This window comes from Pseudomyrmex gracilis, unplaced genomic scaffold (genome assembly GCF_002006095.1).
Source record: "Pseudomyrmex gracilis isolate BER0280 unplaced genomic scaffold, ASM200609v1 scaffold_141, whole genome shotgun sequence".
NCBI lineage: Eukaryota > Metazoa > Arthropoda > Insecta > Hymenoptera > Formicidae > Pseudomyrmex > Pseudomyrmex gracilis.
Window position 1 is genome coordinate 195486 of NW_018020725.1, and position 17825 is coordinate 213310.

Genomic DNA, 17825 nt, shown 5'->3' on the forward strand with positions numbered 1-17825 from the left:
TTCAAAGACAGGAGCGATGCCTCGCGTCCGCCACGCGTTCACAATTTATTACTTTACTCTCTTTCTCTCTCTCGCCATTCATATATCATAAATATTTATATGTATATATATATATATAATATATCTCTTCTCTTTTTTCTCTCAAATATTAGCGCGTATTCGTGTGTTGTGTGTGTCTTTCACTTCGGTGTGTGTTCGTGTGTATACACATGTATATTATATATATATAATATCGCTCTTTTCGTGTATTCTTCTCTCTCTCTCTCAGATGACTTAAAATTACGGCGTTAACTAAACGATACGTTTCTTTACACACACACATACATAGTTAAATTTCTAATTACATTACGATAGAGTGTCGGATAGATGTTTCCGTCCGTGAGGTGGTGGATTAATCGAGACTCCGATCGCGAGCAATTGGGATGCGCGAACATACGTGCGGTATTTGTTATATATGCGGATCTCGTTACCACGTCCTGGAGATCTCTCTTCCGTGTCCTTGAGGATATCGGTTTTCGTTTACGGAAATGCCTGCTTCGTTTTTTTTCTTTTTGTTTCTCTTTCACACACACACACGTTTCTCTCTCGGCGCTACCCAAGGTCCTCGAAAAAGACTCGAATTTCTGTACCAAAGGAACAGCGATGTCCGTTTTTCTTTCCGGAAATCTCTCCGTTTTTCGCGACGAAAACACGACGCGAGCACGGCTTGAAAAATGGATTTCTTATTTTTTGTTTTTTGATTTCCGCGAGATAAAACGATCAGTCTTGTGCCAACCGCGGGGCATTTTTAATCGCACCACACGTGTGTGTATATCGTAATTTATATTAGAAGAACGCGCACCACTTTCGCATAGCTAATCACAGCGAGTTGACCGAGGTGTTTGCCAGTCACTTCTTCTCTTTCTTTTCCTCCGTTTATGTACACATTTCGGCATCGGCACTTCTTCTCTTTCTCTCTCTTTTTTTCTCTGCATTCGTCGCCTCTGCTCTCTCACTTTCGTCCGCTGTAAACTTTTTCTAGAGGATAACGATGATTCAAGGACGATTTCAGTCTTCGCGATGATACAATTAAACTCGTTGGATATCTGCGTCGCGAATCGAGAAGACGCGCGAGAACTATATTAGGTTTTTTTCTTTTATTTCGAGCTGGTTTAACCTTCGCGTAATTGCCTTATTCGTCTATATTTTGATGATGACGTTGCCACTTGTAACGGAAGAACATCATATATACCTAGTAACGTTGGCTACCTGGTTGTAATTATCATTAAAATGGCATGTACAGTCACTTAATTGTAACACAGTTTCGGCAAGTTAAAACGGACCGGGTTGGTTTTTTTTTTTTTTTTTTTTTTGCATTGCTCGTCGTTGAACGTTTACTAAACAAGTATAAGTTTTCTCAAAGTAGAGACTAATTTGTACTATGTTACGAGTATAGGCCAAGCGACGCATCATTTCGCGAGTTGTCTAAACGAGCTGCTTTTAACGTTGCGCCGAAAATAATCAACGCGTTTTTTTCGCAACGAACAAACACGTTCTCGCGACTTCGGTGACTTCATCTTCTTTCGCGTATTTTTGTTTTCAAAAATTTCTACATATTTACTTTATGTATTGTAAACGGTTTCGTGCGTGTGTTTTTTTTTTTCATCATTCGTGCTGCGGATTAACATTTATGCAAAATTGTTATGCAAAATTCATGAGATTGTGCTCTTAATTATTTTTTCAATGCTTACAACGTGTGTGTAAAAAAATACAAAAACGAGAGGAGCGTGAATTTAAAAGTGCCACTTTACTTTGATTTGTTTCACAGAGATTTTCTTTTTTCTTCTTTGGGGAGAATGTATGTACAAATTAAAATGATTGAAAAACGTATTCTCTCTCTCTCCCTCTGCGATTGTCATCACACACAGTTAAATCGGTATATTACTCTATATTTTCAAAAAACTAAAAAGCTTCTACCGTTTTTTGTCAGCGTTTTACAAAGAATTCCGGAGATACGCGTCGGCTCGTGTGCTTCTTTCGCGAACATATTTGCGTAGTTTGCAGTTTTTTTTGTAACATTTTGTTCTCGCTTCTGTTCACGGAGGCCTTTTACAAACATTCATTGCGCGTCAGAGACTCGATCGAGGGCCAACATTAGTCTTCTGTCGAGTTGTGCGTGTGGTACTCGTTTATGCACGGACACCGAACGAATCAAAAAGCGCTATTTTATATTATATCGTATTATATTTTGATTTGACTGGCGTGCGAATCGAGCGGCTCGCGCGAGAAAAATCGCACCTCTCGCACTTGAATTTCTCCTCTTTCAAGAATCTTCCTCTCAAGAACAATATCAACACAGTCGTAACAAACAAACAACGACACGCAATCGCCGACAGAAATTTGTCCTCGCTGAAATGGCAGTATTAGCATAACGAATATAAATGTGCGCGTCGCGCGGATTCGTCGCGAGTGAGNNNNAAAAAAAAAAACGAGAGAGGGCAGACGCGCGCTCGCAGTGAATAGTTTTGTTTTNTTTTTTTTTTTTTTTTTTTTTTTTGCGCAATTGTTGTTGCTGCGCGCGAAGGAGATTTGTTTGATCCGCGTTCTCGCGCGTTTACAAACTATTTAACGCGTACGTAGAATATAATCGTACACGCGCGTACATGTATGTACACACTCACAAAAAAATCCACGCGACAATATATCCAAGTTTTTTTTCCTAACAATTAGAGCGGAGGGGGAGGGGCTACATATATCGATAATGTAATGTAATTCTTTGGCAACTGTCGGAGATGTCGGGATGTCTCTTCGACTTGTACGTACACACACACGGACACACGCAACACTTATACATACATATATATATGTATAATATATATTTGTATTACTTTTACGCGCGATATATGTATTCCAGCTATGTATATATGTACAATATGCAGATGTGTCCCGCGTGCGTGTACATTCTCGTGTCTATACATATACATATATATGTATATATATATATATATATATATGAATACATAATATATACAATAATCTGTAAACGTAAACTTACACGACGGACAAGACAAACGTGTCACCTGCTTCGGCGTGCGATCGGCGGCAATTTTGTCTCTTTTTTGTTTTGGCACTGTCCGCCACTCGCACCGAAACTCTTTTATCTCTCTTTCCTTCGTGTTTAAAATATTCACGTAGCGTCGTATGTACACTAAAGAAATCCGCTTGTGAAGAAGATCCGCTTCGGCTCTCCCGTGGACGACGCGAACTCTTCGTCTCCTTCGCGATGCGAGGATCATCAGTCTGTTCGGGAAAACAGATTTTTCGCTTGCATTATCGCGCGCGCTTGATTTTTTTTTTTTTTTTTTTGATATACCGAAAGAAGAGACTTCATATTTTTGTTTTTTGTTTTTTTTTTCTCGTCGATACTCACCAAGTCCGGATTGAGACTTCTGTTCGAACGGCCGAGAGCTCGATTACAGCGGGGCCGACCTTCGCGAGGGTGCGCTGCAACCGAAGATAGGCCGGCATCATTGCGGCATCATCTTGCAGCTGGGCTCCAGACCGTCGGCGGGTACGCGCATGCTGCCGTTCGTGATATAACCGTTAGCATCGACCATTACGGATACACCGGATGGCGGGTGATTGTGATAGCTAATGTTTCTCTGCGACACCACCATGCCTTTTTCCGGCGGCGGTACAACGTGGTCGTTACTGCCGCCGTGGGAGGAGGCGAGACAGCTCTCGCTCCCACGGCTGCTGGACGACTCAATCGGATGATCGACGCGTATAGGAATTGCGTAGTCGGACAGGTATTCGGAACTGACTTCTACGGTAGCGTATTCGCGAATGACGGATGATTTGGATGGATAATCTATGGGCATGTGTTGAATCGACGAGGCCGACCTGATCTCGTTCGGGTCGTTCATCGCGCCGACGTGTCCGTTCGCCATGGCGTACAGATCGGGTTCCGCGCGGCCCTTCGTAGACAACATGGTCTCCAAACACTGGTACAGCAGAATGTAGTCCTCCTAAAAAAAAAGAGATACATAAAAATTTAGATACAAATTATATTGCGATCAAAGTACAATAATTATTAATTTTATTCACACGCTCGTACCTTCGAGCGGAAAACGCCAGGTCGCTTCATGTAAAGCAGCTTCGCGAACATGTAGATATCGGCACTTTGTTCGAACTCGAGTTGCTTGTTCAAAGTGGTCAGTAGAACAAAGAGTGCGGCTTCCACTCCACCGTACCTAAATTAGAATCAGACACAATATTCGTCAAAATAGTTAAATACTTAAATCGTGGTGTTGTTATCAAAGTTGACAAAAACGAGAGACTGTCAAGTTCACCTGTCGATCACGACGATAGGCCCGTTTTGATAATCCCGATGAAAATCTTGAATGATGTTGACGAAGATCTTCGGATTGTTGTTGTGCGGCCATAAACCGTTCTGATTCGACGGCGCCTGAACGATCCTGGCGCTGAGCTCGTAATCGTCCTGCAACGATCGAACCGCGACCTCGAGCAGAATCGTGCCGTTCACGGTCTCTTTCGTTCCGCAAAGTCGCACTCGGAACGTCTCGGATTCCAGATCCTTTCCTTCAACGGGCCAGAACTCCGGGTATTCCTGAAAATTAAAACAAACAATTTTCGAAGATATAAAAAAAATAACTTTTTTCACTTTTAAACGATCAGATAACATTTTCTTTGAAACGCACTTCATCGCACTGAGTTAGCATGACGATAGTCTGTGTATTGTGGTCCCACATCATTTGCCAGAACTCCATTATAGTGTTCTCCATCGGATGCTGCGTTATAATGAACTCGCGGTTGCGGTGAAAACCTAGAAGCAATTTTAGAATTACCGTTTGTACCTCTCGACAACACGCGATTAATAGCGTAATAATAATTTTTATTATCACTTACGTAACAATTTTATTATCAACTAGCAACAATTTTGATAATTTTATTATCGCTAATAATAAAGTAATGATAATTTAATAACAATTATTAACGCTTACCCGAAACCCAAGTGGCATTGATGTAATCGCTTCCGTCGACGCCGGGTTTCGGTGTTAGATGAACGCGCGCGTTCTCGATGGGAATAATGTCCATATTGCGGTTCTTGATAATATTGCAAGATTTGGTGGCGGACACGAGATTGAAGTCTTTCGGTTTCCACGACGTCACCAACTTGAACAGATTAAATAATTAATTAATTTATGCGAATATTTTATCGATCATCTTGCGCACACAATTCATTCGGTCCGGCGATAAATCATTCACCTTGTATTGAGCTTCGATATTGTTCCACGCATCAGTCTTGTTATTCGATGGGCACAGCATGTCTTGAATGTGCTGCATTAGGTTGTTCGCGTCGATATTGGTCTCGCCGCTCTCGATCGCCTCCTGCAGCGCGTCGTGAATGAAAATGTACTGCTCCTCCGTCTGCACCAGGAAGTTTCTCTGAGTGCGAATGTGCTTGAGGAATCCGTACACGTTGATCTCGCCCTTGGCCTTGGCCTGCTTCAGCATGGCGTCGATCACGATGTACGTTCCGGTACGTCCAACGCCAGCACTGAAAGAGATAGTTTTTTTTGTATAATAAATAAGAAACCCGCTATATTAATCACACGCATTGCCGTGATCGTTGCCACACCTGCAATGGACGACGATGGGACCGGCGTCGGGCGGATTGGCGTTGGACGATTTACGAATAAAACTTAGAACGGGCAACGGATGATCGGGTACGCCGTGATCAGGCCAGCCGGTGTAGTGATACTGCCATATAGTCCGCTCGCCCATATTGGTCCCGTTTTTCTTCTTCTTGATCTGCTTAAAGAACCAGAAGTTTCTCGTTGGAAAAATCGTTCGTCTTGTATTTTATATAGTCGTCTAACAAAAAAAAAAACACTATCCTAAACGCGCAGAGTTTAGTTTTAAATCGATACCTTTAAGTGGCGAATCTGAAGAGTACGAATGGTGTATGTGGACATGACGTCTTCCTTCACCAGGGTTACTTGGATGTAACCGTACGTTTCCGTGCCCTCCTTGGGCCAGTACATATCACATTTTCTCTGCGAATAAAAATACACAACAATGCAAGATAAATAATGAAACACCAATTTGTAGAAACGCGTGTCGGAAGTGAATCGTGATCTGAAATACTTACGCGACCGCGTTCGACTAGATTGGTGATCATCACGACTATGGAAACGCGCTGCTCCCAAACCATGCGCCAGAAACCGTCGAACGTCGGAGGAAGTGGACCCTGGGTACCGATGTAAGCTCGCGCCCGTTGCCACCCGTCGATGTAATTCGCGTTGACGTAATCCTGGCCCTTCTTGGGAGGCCCGCCGCCGCAGGACAGCAATTGCACGCGAGTATGATCGTCTAAACACACGAAAGCGCGGGAAGATTTGAAATAAATTACATCATCATTACGGAGCGTGAACAAGCAAAATTCTCTTGTGTCTTTGTGTTTTATTCGGTTCTGTTCGTAATTACATTCCGTTGTCGCGGTTCAAAGATACGCGCGCGGCTTTAATGCGCGCTACACGATTACCCACTTATCAGTCTAATCAGCGTGAAAAAATCAACGCGCGTGATGATTCAACGAACCAAGAGCTCTATCTCTTCCATCGGTGTGTGCGCGCGCGCGCGCGCGCGTGTGTGTCGTCTCGACCGGACCGGAGGATTACACGTCCCGACAATTACTCTTTTCCGCGCGCGATGTTATTAATGGGAGCAGAGTTATTTTTTTCCGCGACGATCTTTTTTTTCCAAGATTGCGCGTCTATTCTCGGAGAGAGTCTGTCTTTCATCCCACACATTCCGTCGTTATCGACGGGTTATTCGTGCGATAATATAATTACTTGGTTTTTAACTTCGTCGAATATTTTTTTTATCACTGGAGTTGATAAAAACCGACACGTCACGATCTCGGGCTAGATGAGATCAACGAGGGGGTCACAGAGCACGGCAAGGCCGCGCGCGCAGAGCGTGTTTAAAATAAATCAAACGCGCGGTGAATATCGCTCCGGCGATGGGTAAACAGAGGTGTGTAAATCCTACGCGCGAGCGGAACGGGTTCTCTCCTCCCCGTCTGCGGAACGTAGCGCGTTTACCGGTTCTATATTAAGATGTTTCTCCTTTCATTCGTAAATATTACGACAGCGTGCGTGTGTGTGCGCGCGCGCGCGTGTGCACACACACACACGCGCGCGCACGGGACATACGTCAAACGGCTACTCACATGCGAGTATATTCAAATATCTGTTTTTGGCTTTATTCTCGGCGAACTGGGAGTTCTCCACGGTGTAGTCGCCAGTTTCGGCCTGTATGAGCTCGTACTCCTTGCTGAAACCGATGTCTCCGTCGGCGTGGAGACTCGCTACGTGCTGCACAAACTGCTGAACGGCCACGGCGGTTCTCTCGCCGTCCTGCTCGCTGTTCTCCCATTCCTGTAGGGTGGGAACGTTCCTCGGCGGATAATCCAGGTAGTAATAGGCGGTGTGGAAGCATTTCCTGAACAGCGGTCTGTGAGCGAACACAAACGCAAAGCTAGACATTTCCTTTCTCGAGACGTTTCCGCTCGTACGAGAGAAGAAAGTTTGAAGAATTTAGACGTACATAAAGATATTTTAATATAATGTGTATATAATATATATATATATATATATATAATGCTTTTTAAATAATAATAAATGAGCGTTTCACACGCGACATAAAAGTTGTCCGAACGTCCGCGAAGGTAAGAATTAAAAAAAACATATCACGGGAATAGAAACGATCAAATATTGACGCATCGAAATAAATATCGATGCAACATATTTTCTGAAAAAGGCGCGTTTCACGCGTAGTTTTCTTAAAATCTCGAGCGATATCGAACTTACGAGTTGCGGAAAAATTTCTTCATTTCGACGGCATAATCTCGACGACAGTATCCATGACAAACGAGACGACGAATGAATCAAAAGTACACACGCGATACAAGCAGGCGATTAAGGCGGACACCGTGTCGTCCGTGACCCAGAAAACGAAAGCTTGTCATCCACGGCCGATCCTTCGCCGTGCATCGCTCGTGTTGTTTCGCGCCGCTCTTGAACCGTCACTCGAGACGTACTAACGCGCGCGAGGAGCGAGAAACCTTCGCGAATCCGTGATTTGCGTCGCAAGACTCGCACGCTCGCTCGCTCTATCGTTTTCAATGCGCGGTGGCGTCACGTTACCCACACACATAAGTTCCGCTACGCTCCGAACCACGTCGCGCGGGCGGCCGACGAGTTACTCCGGTGACTGAGAGCTCGCTCTTGTCGCTCCGCGCGTTATCTCGCTTGATAACGCAAAACATAAGAGCCGCAAGATTATATTAGTTACGCGCGCGCGCGCACATATCCTCGCGTTTCTCTCACATACCGAGAGCGCAATTCCGTCCGTTAAATCCCGTCTTGATAAATTCGATAATGTCATTGAACGAATTCGCGAGACAATTATCGGATTATATAAAAAAAATAAAAAAATTTTTTAAAACCGATAAATTGTACTGTAAAAGCAACAACACATTCTACGCTACGTGTGTTATCCGCTCGAATAATTTTCCGAAACTTTTGAGTCCAATCTTGATAAAGTTTTTCTGTAATAATTTAAAACACAAACATTTTCGCGATATTAATTTATGTAATATTAATTTATCGACAAAGTAATTAGTTTACTGATCGAAAAACCGCTGTGAGAGAACATACGATATGCATGAAATTGATAAAACAAGTAGTAAACAAATTTAATAAATTAAAAAAAAAAAAAAAAACTACGGAGAAACATTTTTGTTTTCAAAAAGAAATTAAAAAACTTTATATTGAAAGAAGACGAAGAAAAACAAAAAACAAGTCGCGGGAAGAAATCAGAGACGGAGAAGCTTGAATGAGAAAACCAGTATACGAAGCGCGCGTACGAAGGTTCACGTGACTGCACCGTTCGTTGCAAACTTTCTAATTGCTCGCGTCGTGTACTCCAAATGCTATTCGCGATCCGGGCGTGTTCGAACCGATTGTCCGGGCTCTGCTATTTCCAACAAAAAAATGACAGCGCCGGATCGGTGCAGCGGAAGTGAAACGTCGGCGATGCGAAATAATACTTTAAAATTGACTACATCGGTAAAAAAAAAAAAAAAAAGAAAAAAAACGAAGTCGTTGCCGCGAGAGAAAGCAGATTTCTCGTTGTCAGTTTTCAAACTTCAGTTTGCATCTTTATTTCACATCGAACGAAACAATATCGTAATTAATTTATTTAATCGTCGGAAGAGATTGTTTCAATGTTCAAGATTATTATTCCGTATATCAGATTACGTAAGAAAGAGAGGACATTACTCGCAAAGCGTATCTTCGCGAGATCCTGTTGATAAAAGATATCACATCGGAAACTTGCGCGACGAGCGTGATATAATTAAAAAAAAAAAAAACCAAAAAAACCAAAAAAAAAAAGAAAAAAAAACCGAATCAAAGATTTATGAGACGCGAAAAGTCTCCACGTGTCAAGCAGAAATGTCCGCGCATGATAATCGACTCGGTACATACACGTAAAGTCCTTCTCAACCGCGAATCGCGCGCGCGATAACGTGCCGTGCATGAAACCGAGACTTACTTCCATAACACGAAGGTCGTGATCGTCAGCATCACGGCAAAGCAAGCGCAGACCACTCCCGCGATCACGGCGGGACTGAGCTCTTTATTGCTGCGACGCATCAAGGGCGGTATCTTGTCGCAATCGCGGGTGACCAACACGGTCGCCGGCACGGAGTTCTCGCCTTGAATAATCAAGTGGCTGTCTATTCTGCTTCTGGTGGCACCTCGCACCATCACCTCGTACACCGTGTTCATCGTAAGATTGGGTATGATGGTCTGTGAGGAAACACAACAATCCGTCAGAATTTCTTTGTAACTTCAATCGCTGTAAGATTTAATTAATTAATCTAACAAAAATAAAAGCGGAAAAGAAAATGCAATAAAGAATCGAGGAAAAGCGATTCGGTTTTTCTTCATTGATAAATGCACACACATTATTGTTGCTGAAAATTGTCAATTTTTCCGACACGTACCCCGCACTCGAGATGATTTTTCTCGGGAGCGACTTCGATCTCCTCGTGTTTCCCGTTATCTTTGCGGTAATTGATGTAGTAATAATCGATCGAGCCCCAGAAGGTGGCCGGCGCGGCCCAGTGAACGTACACGGACTCGTGCGATTGGCAAGTCAAATTCAAGATCTGAGGTGCGCTCGGTCCTGTTATGTCGGTCCTGCGTATAATCTGATCGGAAGGCTCGCCCTCGTTCTTCCGTGTGTAAGCCTTCACCCAGATCTTGTACTCGGTGTAGGGATCTGCAAAACCAGTGCTTACACATGTGTCGCTACGTTTCCAAAAATAACGTCCCATAATTCTGTATTTTTAACGAAATATATATTTTTCACGAACAAGAAAATATCGCCGAAAAATGTTTCTGAGATCAGTTTATTCTTATTTTATAAAAAAAAAAAAAAAAAAACATCTTGCTTTGTTGAAAAAATCGCGCTGAGATCGAATTTCGATTTTCGCTCGAATTTTGTTTTGTCTCGTTCGCGGGAAAATCTCGTTGGTTGACGTTCCTTTATTCGAACGCGACAAATTTATTTCCGCGCGCACACAAGTGCGCGAGAGGTGCGCGAGTTAACCGAGTTTTGTTTGCTTAAAATGTAAATGAGTGAGAAAAAAGAATTATATACACGCGCGTGTTCAGCGATAAGAGGCCTCTTCGAGGCGTTCCTCTTATCGACGAGTTTAAGTGCGCCGACCTATCTCTCTGACGGAAAGACCGTCTGCTTGGCTAACGCGAAAACCACTCGTCAGACGAAAAACTTATAAATATTAATCTCCCATTATCGTTCAAATTATTTTTTGCTCGCGTATATTTTACGAATCGACAAACAGGAATTTTCACACGATAAGTTCACGGTGCAAATTCGCGGGACAATTTTCATCCGGGAACGACGATCTTGTTCGACGAGGTCTTTGTTATTATGTGAAACGAGATATGGTTCGTGTATACTCACTCAGATCTCGCAGAACGAAGTCGATGGAAGAGTAGTCCGAGTCCGCGGATTTATCGGGTATGTGCATTTTAACGTCCGTGTAGTTGGAATGCATGTAGTAAACGCGATAACCGGCGATGACACCGTTCGCGTTCACCGGTTCCGACCACGAGAGTTCGATGGTTGTGCCTGTGATTTCACGGGAGGTGAGATTCTCCGGTTTCGTCGGGGCTGGAAAGAAAGAAATGCGTATTATTTTTTTTTCTTTTTTTTTTTATCACACGACAGTTCACCTTTCGCGCGCGTATTCTCGCACGCGCAACACAATATGTCGCACCGATCCCCGACGTCTGCTCGACGCAACAAAGTATTTCTTTCTTTTTAACGAGAACGAAACTTTTCCGTTCTCGAAATTTTTTGCGTCTCCCGCGTTTTTTCGTTACACAACAATTGATAATACGCGTCAGCAGAGTTGTCACAGATATACGTTAGTTAAATACAAATATGTGGAAAAAAAGTGTGTTTTATTGTCCGACATTTTCAAACAATTCAAAGAAGATCGGGAAGGAAAGTTGATCGATTAACGAAACGTTCGTCGATTAATTTTGTGATTGACGATTTAAAAAGAAATTAAATAAACAAAATTATTAAAAGAGTTTGACGAATGTTTAATTTATCTTCACGATCGATCGGTGGATCTTCTCCCGATCTTTTTGAAATTGTTTTTCGGCGATTGTTTAAAGCGAAGAGAGAAATGTTACTCTTCCGATCGGATACGGGAGATATCGGATTCTCTTCAATCACCACGACGGTGAAGAAGAGAATGCGACTCCGATACTCTCATTCTTTTGAAACGTATGGGAGACACGGCGGTACCTTTTTACCTCACGAGTTTGTGTCCGCGCAACTGTATTCGTTTTCTCTCTCTCTCCGAACACAGCACGCGATGTCGATACATCGCGATCCGCATTTCCATTTGTCTAAAGCACGAACGAGTAAACGATCGTTGTCGTTTCGTCTCGGAAAGATCGAATTTATCGAATATTCATAAACATCTGGCGCGCATAAACATACGCCGCGCGCGTGTGCGCGCCACACGCGCGCAAGTACCACAAAACACCGCAAAATTGATTTGCATTCTCTTTTATTCTCAGCCGCGTGAAATCGTTGACAGTAAACTTGCTTTTTTAAAAACGACCGCGATCGTCGAGCGAAACGACGCAGCAGTAGAGGAAATCCTGTTGAATACACACATCGAACGAAACGCAACAAAAAAACCGCAGTAAAAAAAAAACACCTCCGGAGCAAAAAACCTCCGCAAGCAAAAAACCGCGAAATTACACGCCATTATCGTCGATAAAGAGCTAATGGGGAAATGTCATGAGGGAGAGAGAGAGAGAGAGAGAGAGAGAAAAGCGAGATCGAAGTGACCGTAAACTTATTACATCCCGGCGATTATCGTCGTAACGTAAAACGTAGCGGAAAGATCTCTCCGCGAAAACATTGATCGGTGATTTACGGCTTATTTGGCGAGACCTTTGGAGTTATCGTGACGTACTCCGTCGTCTCGGAGTGTATGCTTATCGAATTCGCGTTAGATTAACGATGTGTAATAAAACGCTTTCGAGGCGTCTCGGGGAAAAAAACAAAGAACAACAAGAAGGAGAAGAATGAGGTTACACCTCGAAGACGAGAGAGCCGCTTCACGGAGAACCGCATACGGCCTCCGGATGATGTCATATCGTCGAGTGTTGTGCGCTCGCGCGCGCACAACAGCGACCGCCGCCGCTCGTATTACTAGCGGGGCGTGAAAAATGAACGCGATTGCGCGCGGGTCCGCGTGTAACGGCGCAAGGTCGCGATCTTGCAGCAATTCCCTCTCCGCAATAATAACAAGCGCTGTCTCGCAAACGCGGCGGCAAGCGCGGAAAGCGGAAAACTGCGCCTTTTAATCGCGCGCTCGTTCCTTCCGAGCGGAAATAAGAGAGAAGCGCCGCGCTTTCGCTTCGGGAGATTTCCACGCGATGAAAAATAAAATTACTTTTCATCTGTCTGCGGATGGGAAACGGGTTTTTCGCGCCCGAAGAACGCCGAGAAGCGAAAGTGCCTTTATTAGGATAGGCTCGCTCGTGAGAGCAACACGCGCCGGTTGCACTCGCGCGGAGTGAAAGGAACAAGTCGATAAGAAGCGAAGTACCTGCTTCGCGAGAGACGAGGATACCGCCGCCGCTCGCATACCGATTACACATCCGAGAACTCGACGCGAGACTTTCCCGACTTCTCTCGGGCCCGCCGCGAGATAGGTCTTCGATTAAATAATCAATAAATCGTGTCGAACGACTTTTGAAATATCATCAGGAAATGCCCCCAAGTGATCTCTCACACGTTTTATTTGCGACTCGCGGGAGAGTCGTTTCAGCGAAAGCGTTTGCGTTTCATTAAATTTCTCTGCACGAATGATTCTAAGAGTTTATGTACGTATAGCTTTTTTTATTTATTCAATCATTTACACGACCAGAATTTTTTTTCGCGACACTCCGATTTCCTCGTCCGAGGATTAGGCCGATCGACCTTGGTCCCGGTGGAATCGCAAAAATAGAATGTCCGCGAGCGCGCGCGCGGATTCCTCGTCAAGATAATACCGGTTTTGTTCTTGGAAACAATTCCGAGGATGGATGTGACGCGGCTCACGAGCGTATTTCCATAATTTTATCCTCGCGACGACACTTAAGGTCAGTAGGTAATCGTTGCCATGACGATATGTTTGTTGCGCGCGGCCGCAAGCGCAACAAAAAAAAAATCCCCTCCTCAGATGCGCTCTTTTGTGAAGAGACCGGGAAATGCGCGTCGATCTCGCAAAAAGAAACACATCGAGTCTCTCTCTCGCGCGCGCGCGCGCGCCAAACAAAATCGTCGCGCTTTTTATCGTCGCAATTGCGGACCGAACAAATTCCGCGTGCAATAAAAAAATATTGCAAAATATCGTGTTTTTCCGCGGGGGCGCTCGCGCTCGCCAACAATATTACAGCAACGGATTGCAAAACAAACGGCAGCAACACAACTATTCGCGTGTCACAATACCACACATGCGCGCGCGCGCACGTCGGTCTGGAAACGTTGCGCAATGCAACGATTGTTAGGTGCGCATTGGTAGGTTGCAAGCGCGCGCAGAATCGAGAAGACAAAACGGACGCGCGCGCGTATCCTTCGAATAATCTCTCGGAATAACGAGACGTTGCGCGAAATCGAGACGGAAATGAGTTAAGATAGAATCGATTACACGAGTGGACAGAGTCTTACGCTCGCGCGCGGGTGATTACGAGAAGCGGTCGTGTCGAGTAACGCAATACTCGAATGAGCGCGTGACATTTCCGCGAGTGAAACTCGCGCGCATGTTTTTTAATTTTTTAATTTGTTTTTTTTTTGTTTTTTTGTTTTTTTTAGTGCCTCGTCGATTAATCGCGCTCAAGCGACGCTAAGTGGCCAACATTTTTCACATCACGGCGCTTTACGTACTTTTCTTACATAACTGGCGTAATTAAGAAATTTATTAATTGGAAGAGATCGCAAACTTTAGCGGTAAAACACCGACGGGACAGGGAAACGCTTAATTAATTAATTAATTAGATCTCTTTACTAAAAAATATTATGTCTCTTAAGTTTTGTTACACTTTTATACACTGATACATTGCTCCTTTATTTTATATTTTCGCTTTTATCATATCATATAATTAATCGCTTTAACAACCGCCTTTCAAAATCGTGTAACAATCTGCGTCTAATCCGGACGCAACATTATTGAACAACGTGCTGACGTTGGCACACGTTGTCTCAATTTGTTTTTGCTTTTATTGGCGTGGCGACAACAAATTGCTTTCCGACGATTATGTCAACGAATTATGTCGCGCCGGTCTAAAAAATCGGGAGACCGCTTCTGCGCAGAAGACGTAGCTCGCACTGCGTGCGTCGGCCCCGTCTCTGTAACGGGGAAGAGAAGAGGAGGTTTGCCTCATCCGCGAATTACCTAGATAAACATCGCTGTCGTTCTCCGTGGAGGACATGATGTAGGTCGTCCGTTCGAAGACCGTCGGCTCGTCGGTCGTCGTTGTTATCGTCGTCGTCGTGATCGGATCCGCGGCGACGAGGACTCTCAAGATCAGCATCAGCGACGCCGCCAGTTGAGCGACACTGGCCGCACTAGACCACGACATCTTTCTTTTCGTTTTGTTTTTTTTTTCTTCTCCTTTCTGCTGCAGCTGCGTAGAACGACCGCGTGCCTGCGTGCGTGCGTGTCTCTCTCTCTCTCTCTCTTCTTCGCTGTCCGCCCGCTATTTCACGAATTCGTCCATTCCGATCGGGAAAGATCTCTCGGACGCGATCTTCTTCCGCCTGCACAATTATCGGCACCACCGTTCTCGTCGTCGTCGTCGCCGTCGTTGTTGTTGTTGCGGTAACCCGAGCGAAGCGCGTAACGATGCATTATTCACCAGTCGGGTCCATTGTCATGACATTATGCGCGCGAAAGTTCCTCGGTGAGGAGGTTATCGGCGCGAACGAATCGACCTTTTTTCTTTTTTTTTTTGTTTCGACGAGATATTATCGCACGTGTCGCGACGAATGTCGATTATGGCACTGTGTTTGTAAACGGCTACTCTCTCGCCTCCTGTCGGGAAACAAACCGGAAGTAAGGCTCCGTCGCGCGAACTCGCGAAGGAAATTTGAGAGAACGAAGTCTCGCGAACGAAGAAGCGAGCCCTCTTTCTCGACACTTTTCTCTAACGAATAATTGTTTGAAATAAAAAAAAAAAATATATTTGTTTCGATGTTGTCGTCGCACATCCGCAGACGCCACGTCCTCGAATATTCGTCCATCGATCGAGCGATCGTGCGAGGGAAGAACGGCTGATTATATTCGATCCCCTTGAAACATTAGCGGTTGTGAAGCGACTTCCCCCCACTTCTCCCTGTATTTTTAGTGGGTGGATATTAGGGGAATAACTTCGCGTCGTCGTAAACAACAACGGAGCGCGATGCGCTCAATATATCGGTGTAGTCGCGAGCTTTGTCGTTCGATATATATCTATTGTATTGTCACGAGAGTGTGGCAACGCAAGCGTGCACGTAAAATAAAGTAAAAAGCGCATCTATCATTTCAAATAAAATTAAAACACATACGTAGTTACGTCGCTAAAACGTCGGAATCTTTCACGAAATTGAAGCTTCCGTGTTTCCTCAAAAACTAAATTAAAAAAAAAAAAAAAAAAGCCAAACATGCTGCCAAGTTTTACATTTTAATCAACAGCAGTGAAGAAGTTTTGCCAAATATAAGGTACATTTTTTCCGGAGTACAAAGAGTACGTCTGTAATTAAAATTAAATCGGAAGTTCCGTTCTCGCTCCTATGGAAATTGATTCGCCGTCCCGTTCTCAATCTTCATTCTCTCTCTTTCTCGTAAATGCGGACAGAGAGCTTTCAATCTACAGAGGAGGAAAAAAGAGGAAAACACACACAACCGATCTTTAATTTATAAATTCTCAACGTTTATTCCGAAGTTCGCGCACGTACTTTCTCACGGAGGCTTCCTTTCAATTTCCGATCCGGCGAGAGAAACGAGAGATCGAACTTTCGAGGCGCGAGTGAATTTTCCCCGATGCGCACGGTGCGAACAATTAAACGTCACTCGCAAGAGGGGAGGGGGAGAGAAATCGAGTTAGCTCGAACGTCGGGTTGAACCGGATAAAGAAGCAAATTACAGGACCGATCCAATAACAATGGCGTTTCCTTGACAATAGCGAGAGAGACGCCTCTCTCTTTCCCCGTGACAGAGAAAAGAGATGGAGAGACAGAGACAGAGAGAGAGAGAGAGAGAGAGGATCCAGTTTCATATTCCCCATTTATCGTCTAATTGGCATCGCGGAATAGATAAATAAACTTCGAGGAGCGTCGATGCGCGTATAATGCGAACGCGACGCGCGCGTTATTTCGCGCTAATATAAACCTTTTTTTCTATTCAACGCGAGCGAATCCGCCACACGTGCGCGCGCGCGCGCACGCGGTTTAACGTCAATCCGTAATTGGTTCATAAAGGAATAAATGACGTTTCGTTTGAGATTCGTTTTGCGCGTTTATGAATCACAAAGAGCGGCGCGATTTGTACATTCAACATTGCGCGCGTGCCGCGCGCACACAAAAGATAATTAAAAACACATTTTGTCTCGTTTGCGTTCGAAATTATCGGGAAATTGAAATTATTTCGCGAAATGATTTAAAACCGGCGTTTCGTCGAGAGTCTATGTATACGCAATATGTATATATATATATATACATATATATATATATATGTATGTTACAGATCGGTATATTTAAATAACTGAAAATTTTGCTCTTTTTCTCTCACTTTTGTACGCGAGAACGAGCGCGATGCGCAAACCGGACGAGGCTAATCCGCGATTTCCCACGTCAATCTCGCGCGTTCTCGCTCTCCGAGTTTTTATTTCCCCGCGCGCGGAATCCCGCGCGTATATAATAAATGATCCGAACACACAGAGAAAGAGAGAGAGAGAGAGAGAGAGAGAGAGAGAGCAGCGCGCGGGACCGCGCCCTATTTTACGATCTCTCATTTCGTCCGGATGAAACTAACGGATGTCTCGCGACGTACGTACGTGCGTGCGTGCATATTATTGTCGAGAATGAAAATTACTCTCGCTCGAAAAGCTCACGTGCGTGTAACGAGAAACAAAAAAAAAAAAAAAAAAAAAAAAAAAAAAAAAAAAAACAAAAAC

General features: G+C 44.2%; 1 protein-coding gene across 8 annotated transcripts in view; it reads right to left on the minus strand.

Annotated features, from left to right (window-relative positions):
• Nucleotides 1–302: 302 nt before the first annotated feature.
• LOC109857034 (tyrosine-protein phosphatase 99A) overlaps nucleotides 303–17825 on the minus strand; it is a 186761-nt gene continuing 169238 nt past the window's right edge. For 4 of the 8 annotated variants that reach the window (XM_020432904.1, XM_020432905.1, XM_020432903.1 and 1 more), the window contains exons 2-16: nucleotides 15068–15706; nucleotides 11065–11274; nucleotides 10079–10356; nucleotides 9625–9881; nucleotides 7238–7521; nucleotides 6155–6375; nucleotides 5934–6059; nucleotides 5642–5817; nucleotides 5269–5560; nucleotides 5004–5175; nucleotides 4701–4825; nucleotides 4332–4609; nucleotides 4097–4232; nucleotides 3410–4007; nucleotides 303–3279 (exon numbers count right to left, since the gene is read on the minus strand). In XM_020432904.1, coding sequence (XP_020288493.1) covers nucleotides 3507–4007; nucleotides 4097–4232; nucleotides 4332–4609; nucleotides 4701–4825; nucleotides 5004–5175; nucleotides 5269–5560; nucleotides 5642–5817; nucleotides 5934–6059; nucleotides 6155–6375; nucleotides 7238–7521; nucleotides 9625–9881; nucleotides 10079–10356; nucleotides 11065–11274; nucleotides 15068–15254 — 3243 coding nt within the window. In that variant the 5' untranslated portion in view covers nucleotides 15255–15706 and the 3' untranslated portion in view covers nucleotides 303–3279; nucleotides 3410–3506. Of the gene's footprint in view, nucleotides 3280–3409; nucleotides 4008–4096; nucleotides 4233–4331; nucleotides 4610–4700; nucleotides 4826–5003; nucleotides 5176–5268; nucleotides 5561–5641; nucleotides 5818–5933; nucleotides 6060–6154; nucleotides 6376–7237; nucleotides 7522–9624; nucleotides 9882–10078; nucleotides 10357–11064; nucleotides 11275–15067; nucleotides 16521–16608; nucleotides 17820–17825 lie in introns of those variants that run through there. The other 4 variants (XM_020432906.1, XM_020432900.1, XM_020432899.1 and 1 more) reach the window with 4 other exon arrangements.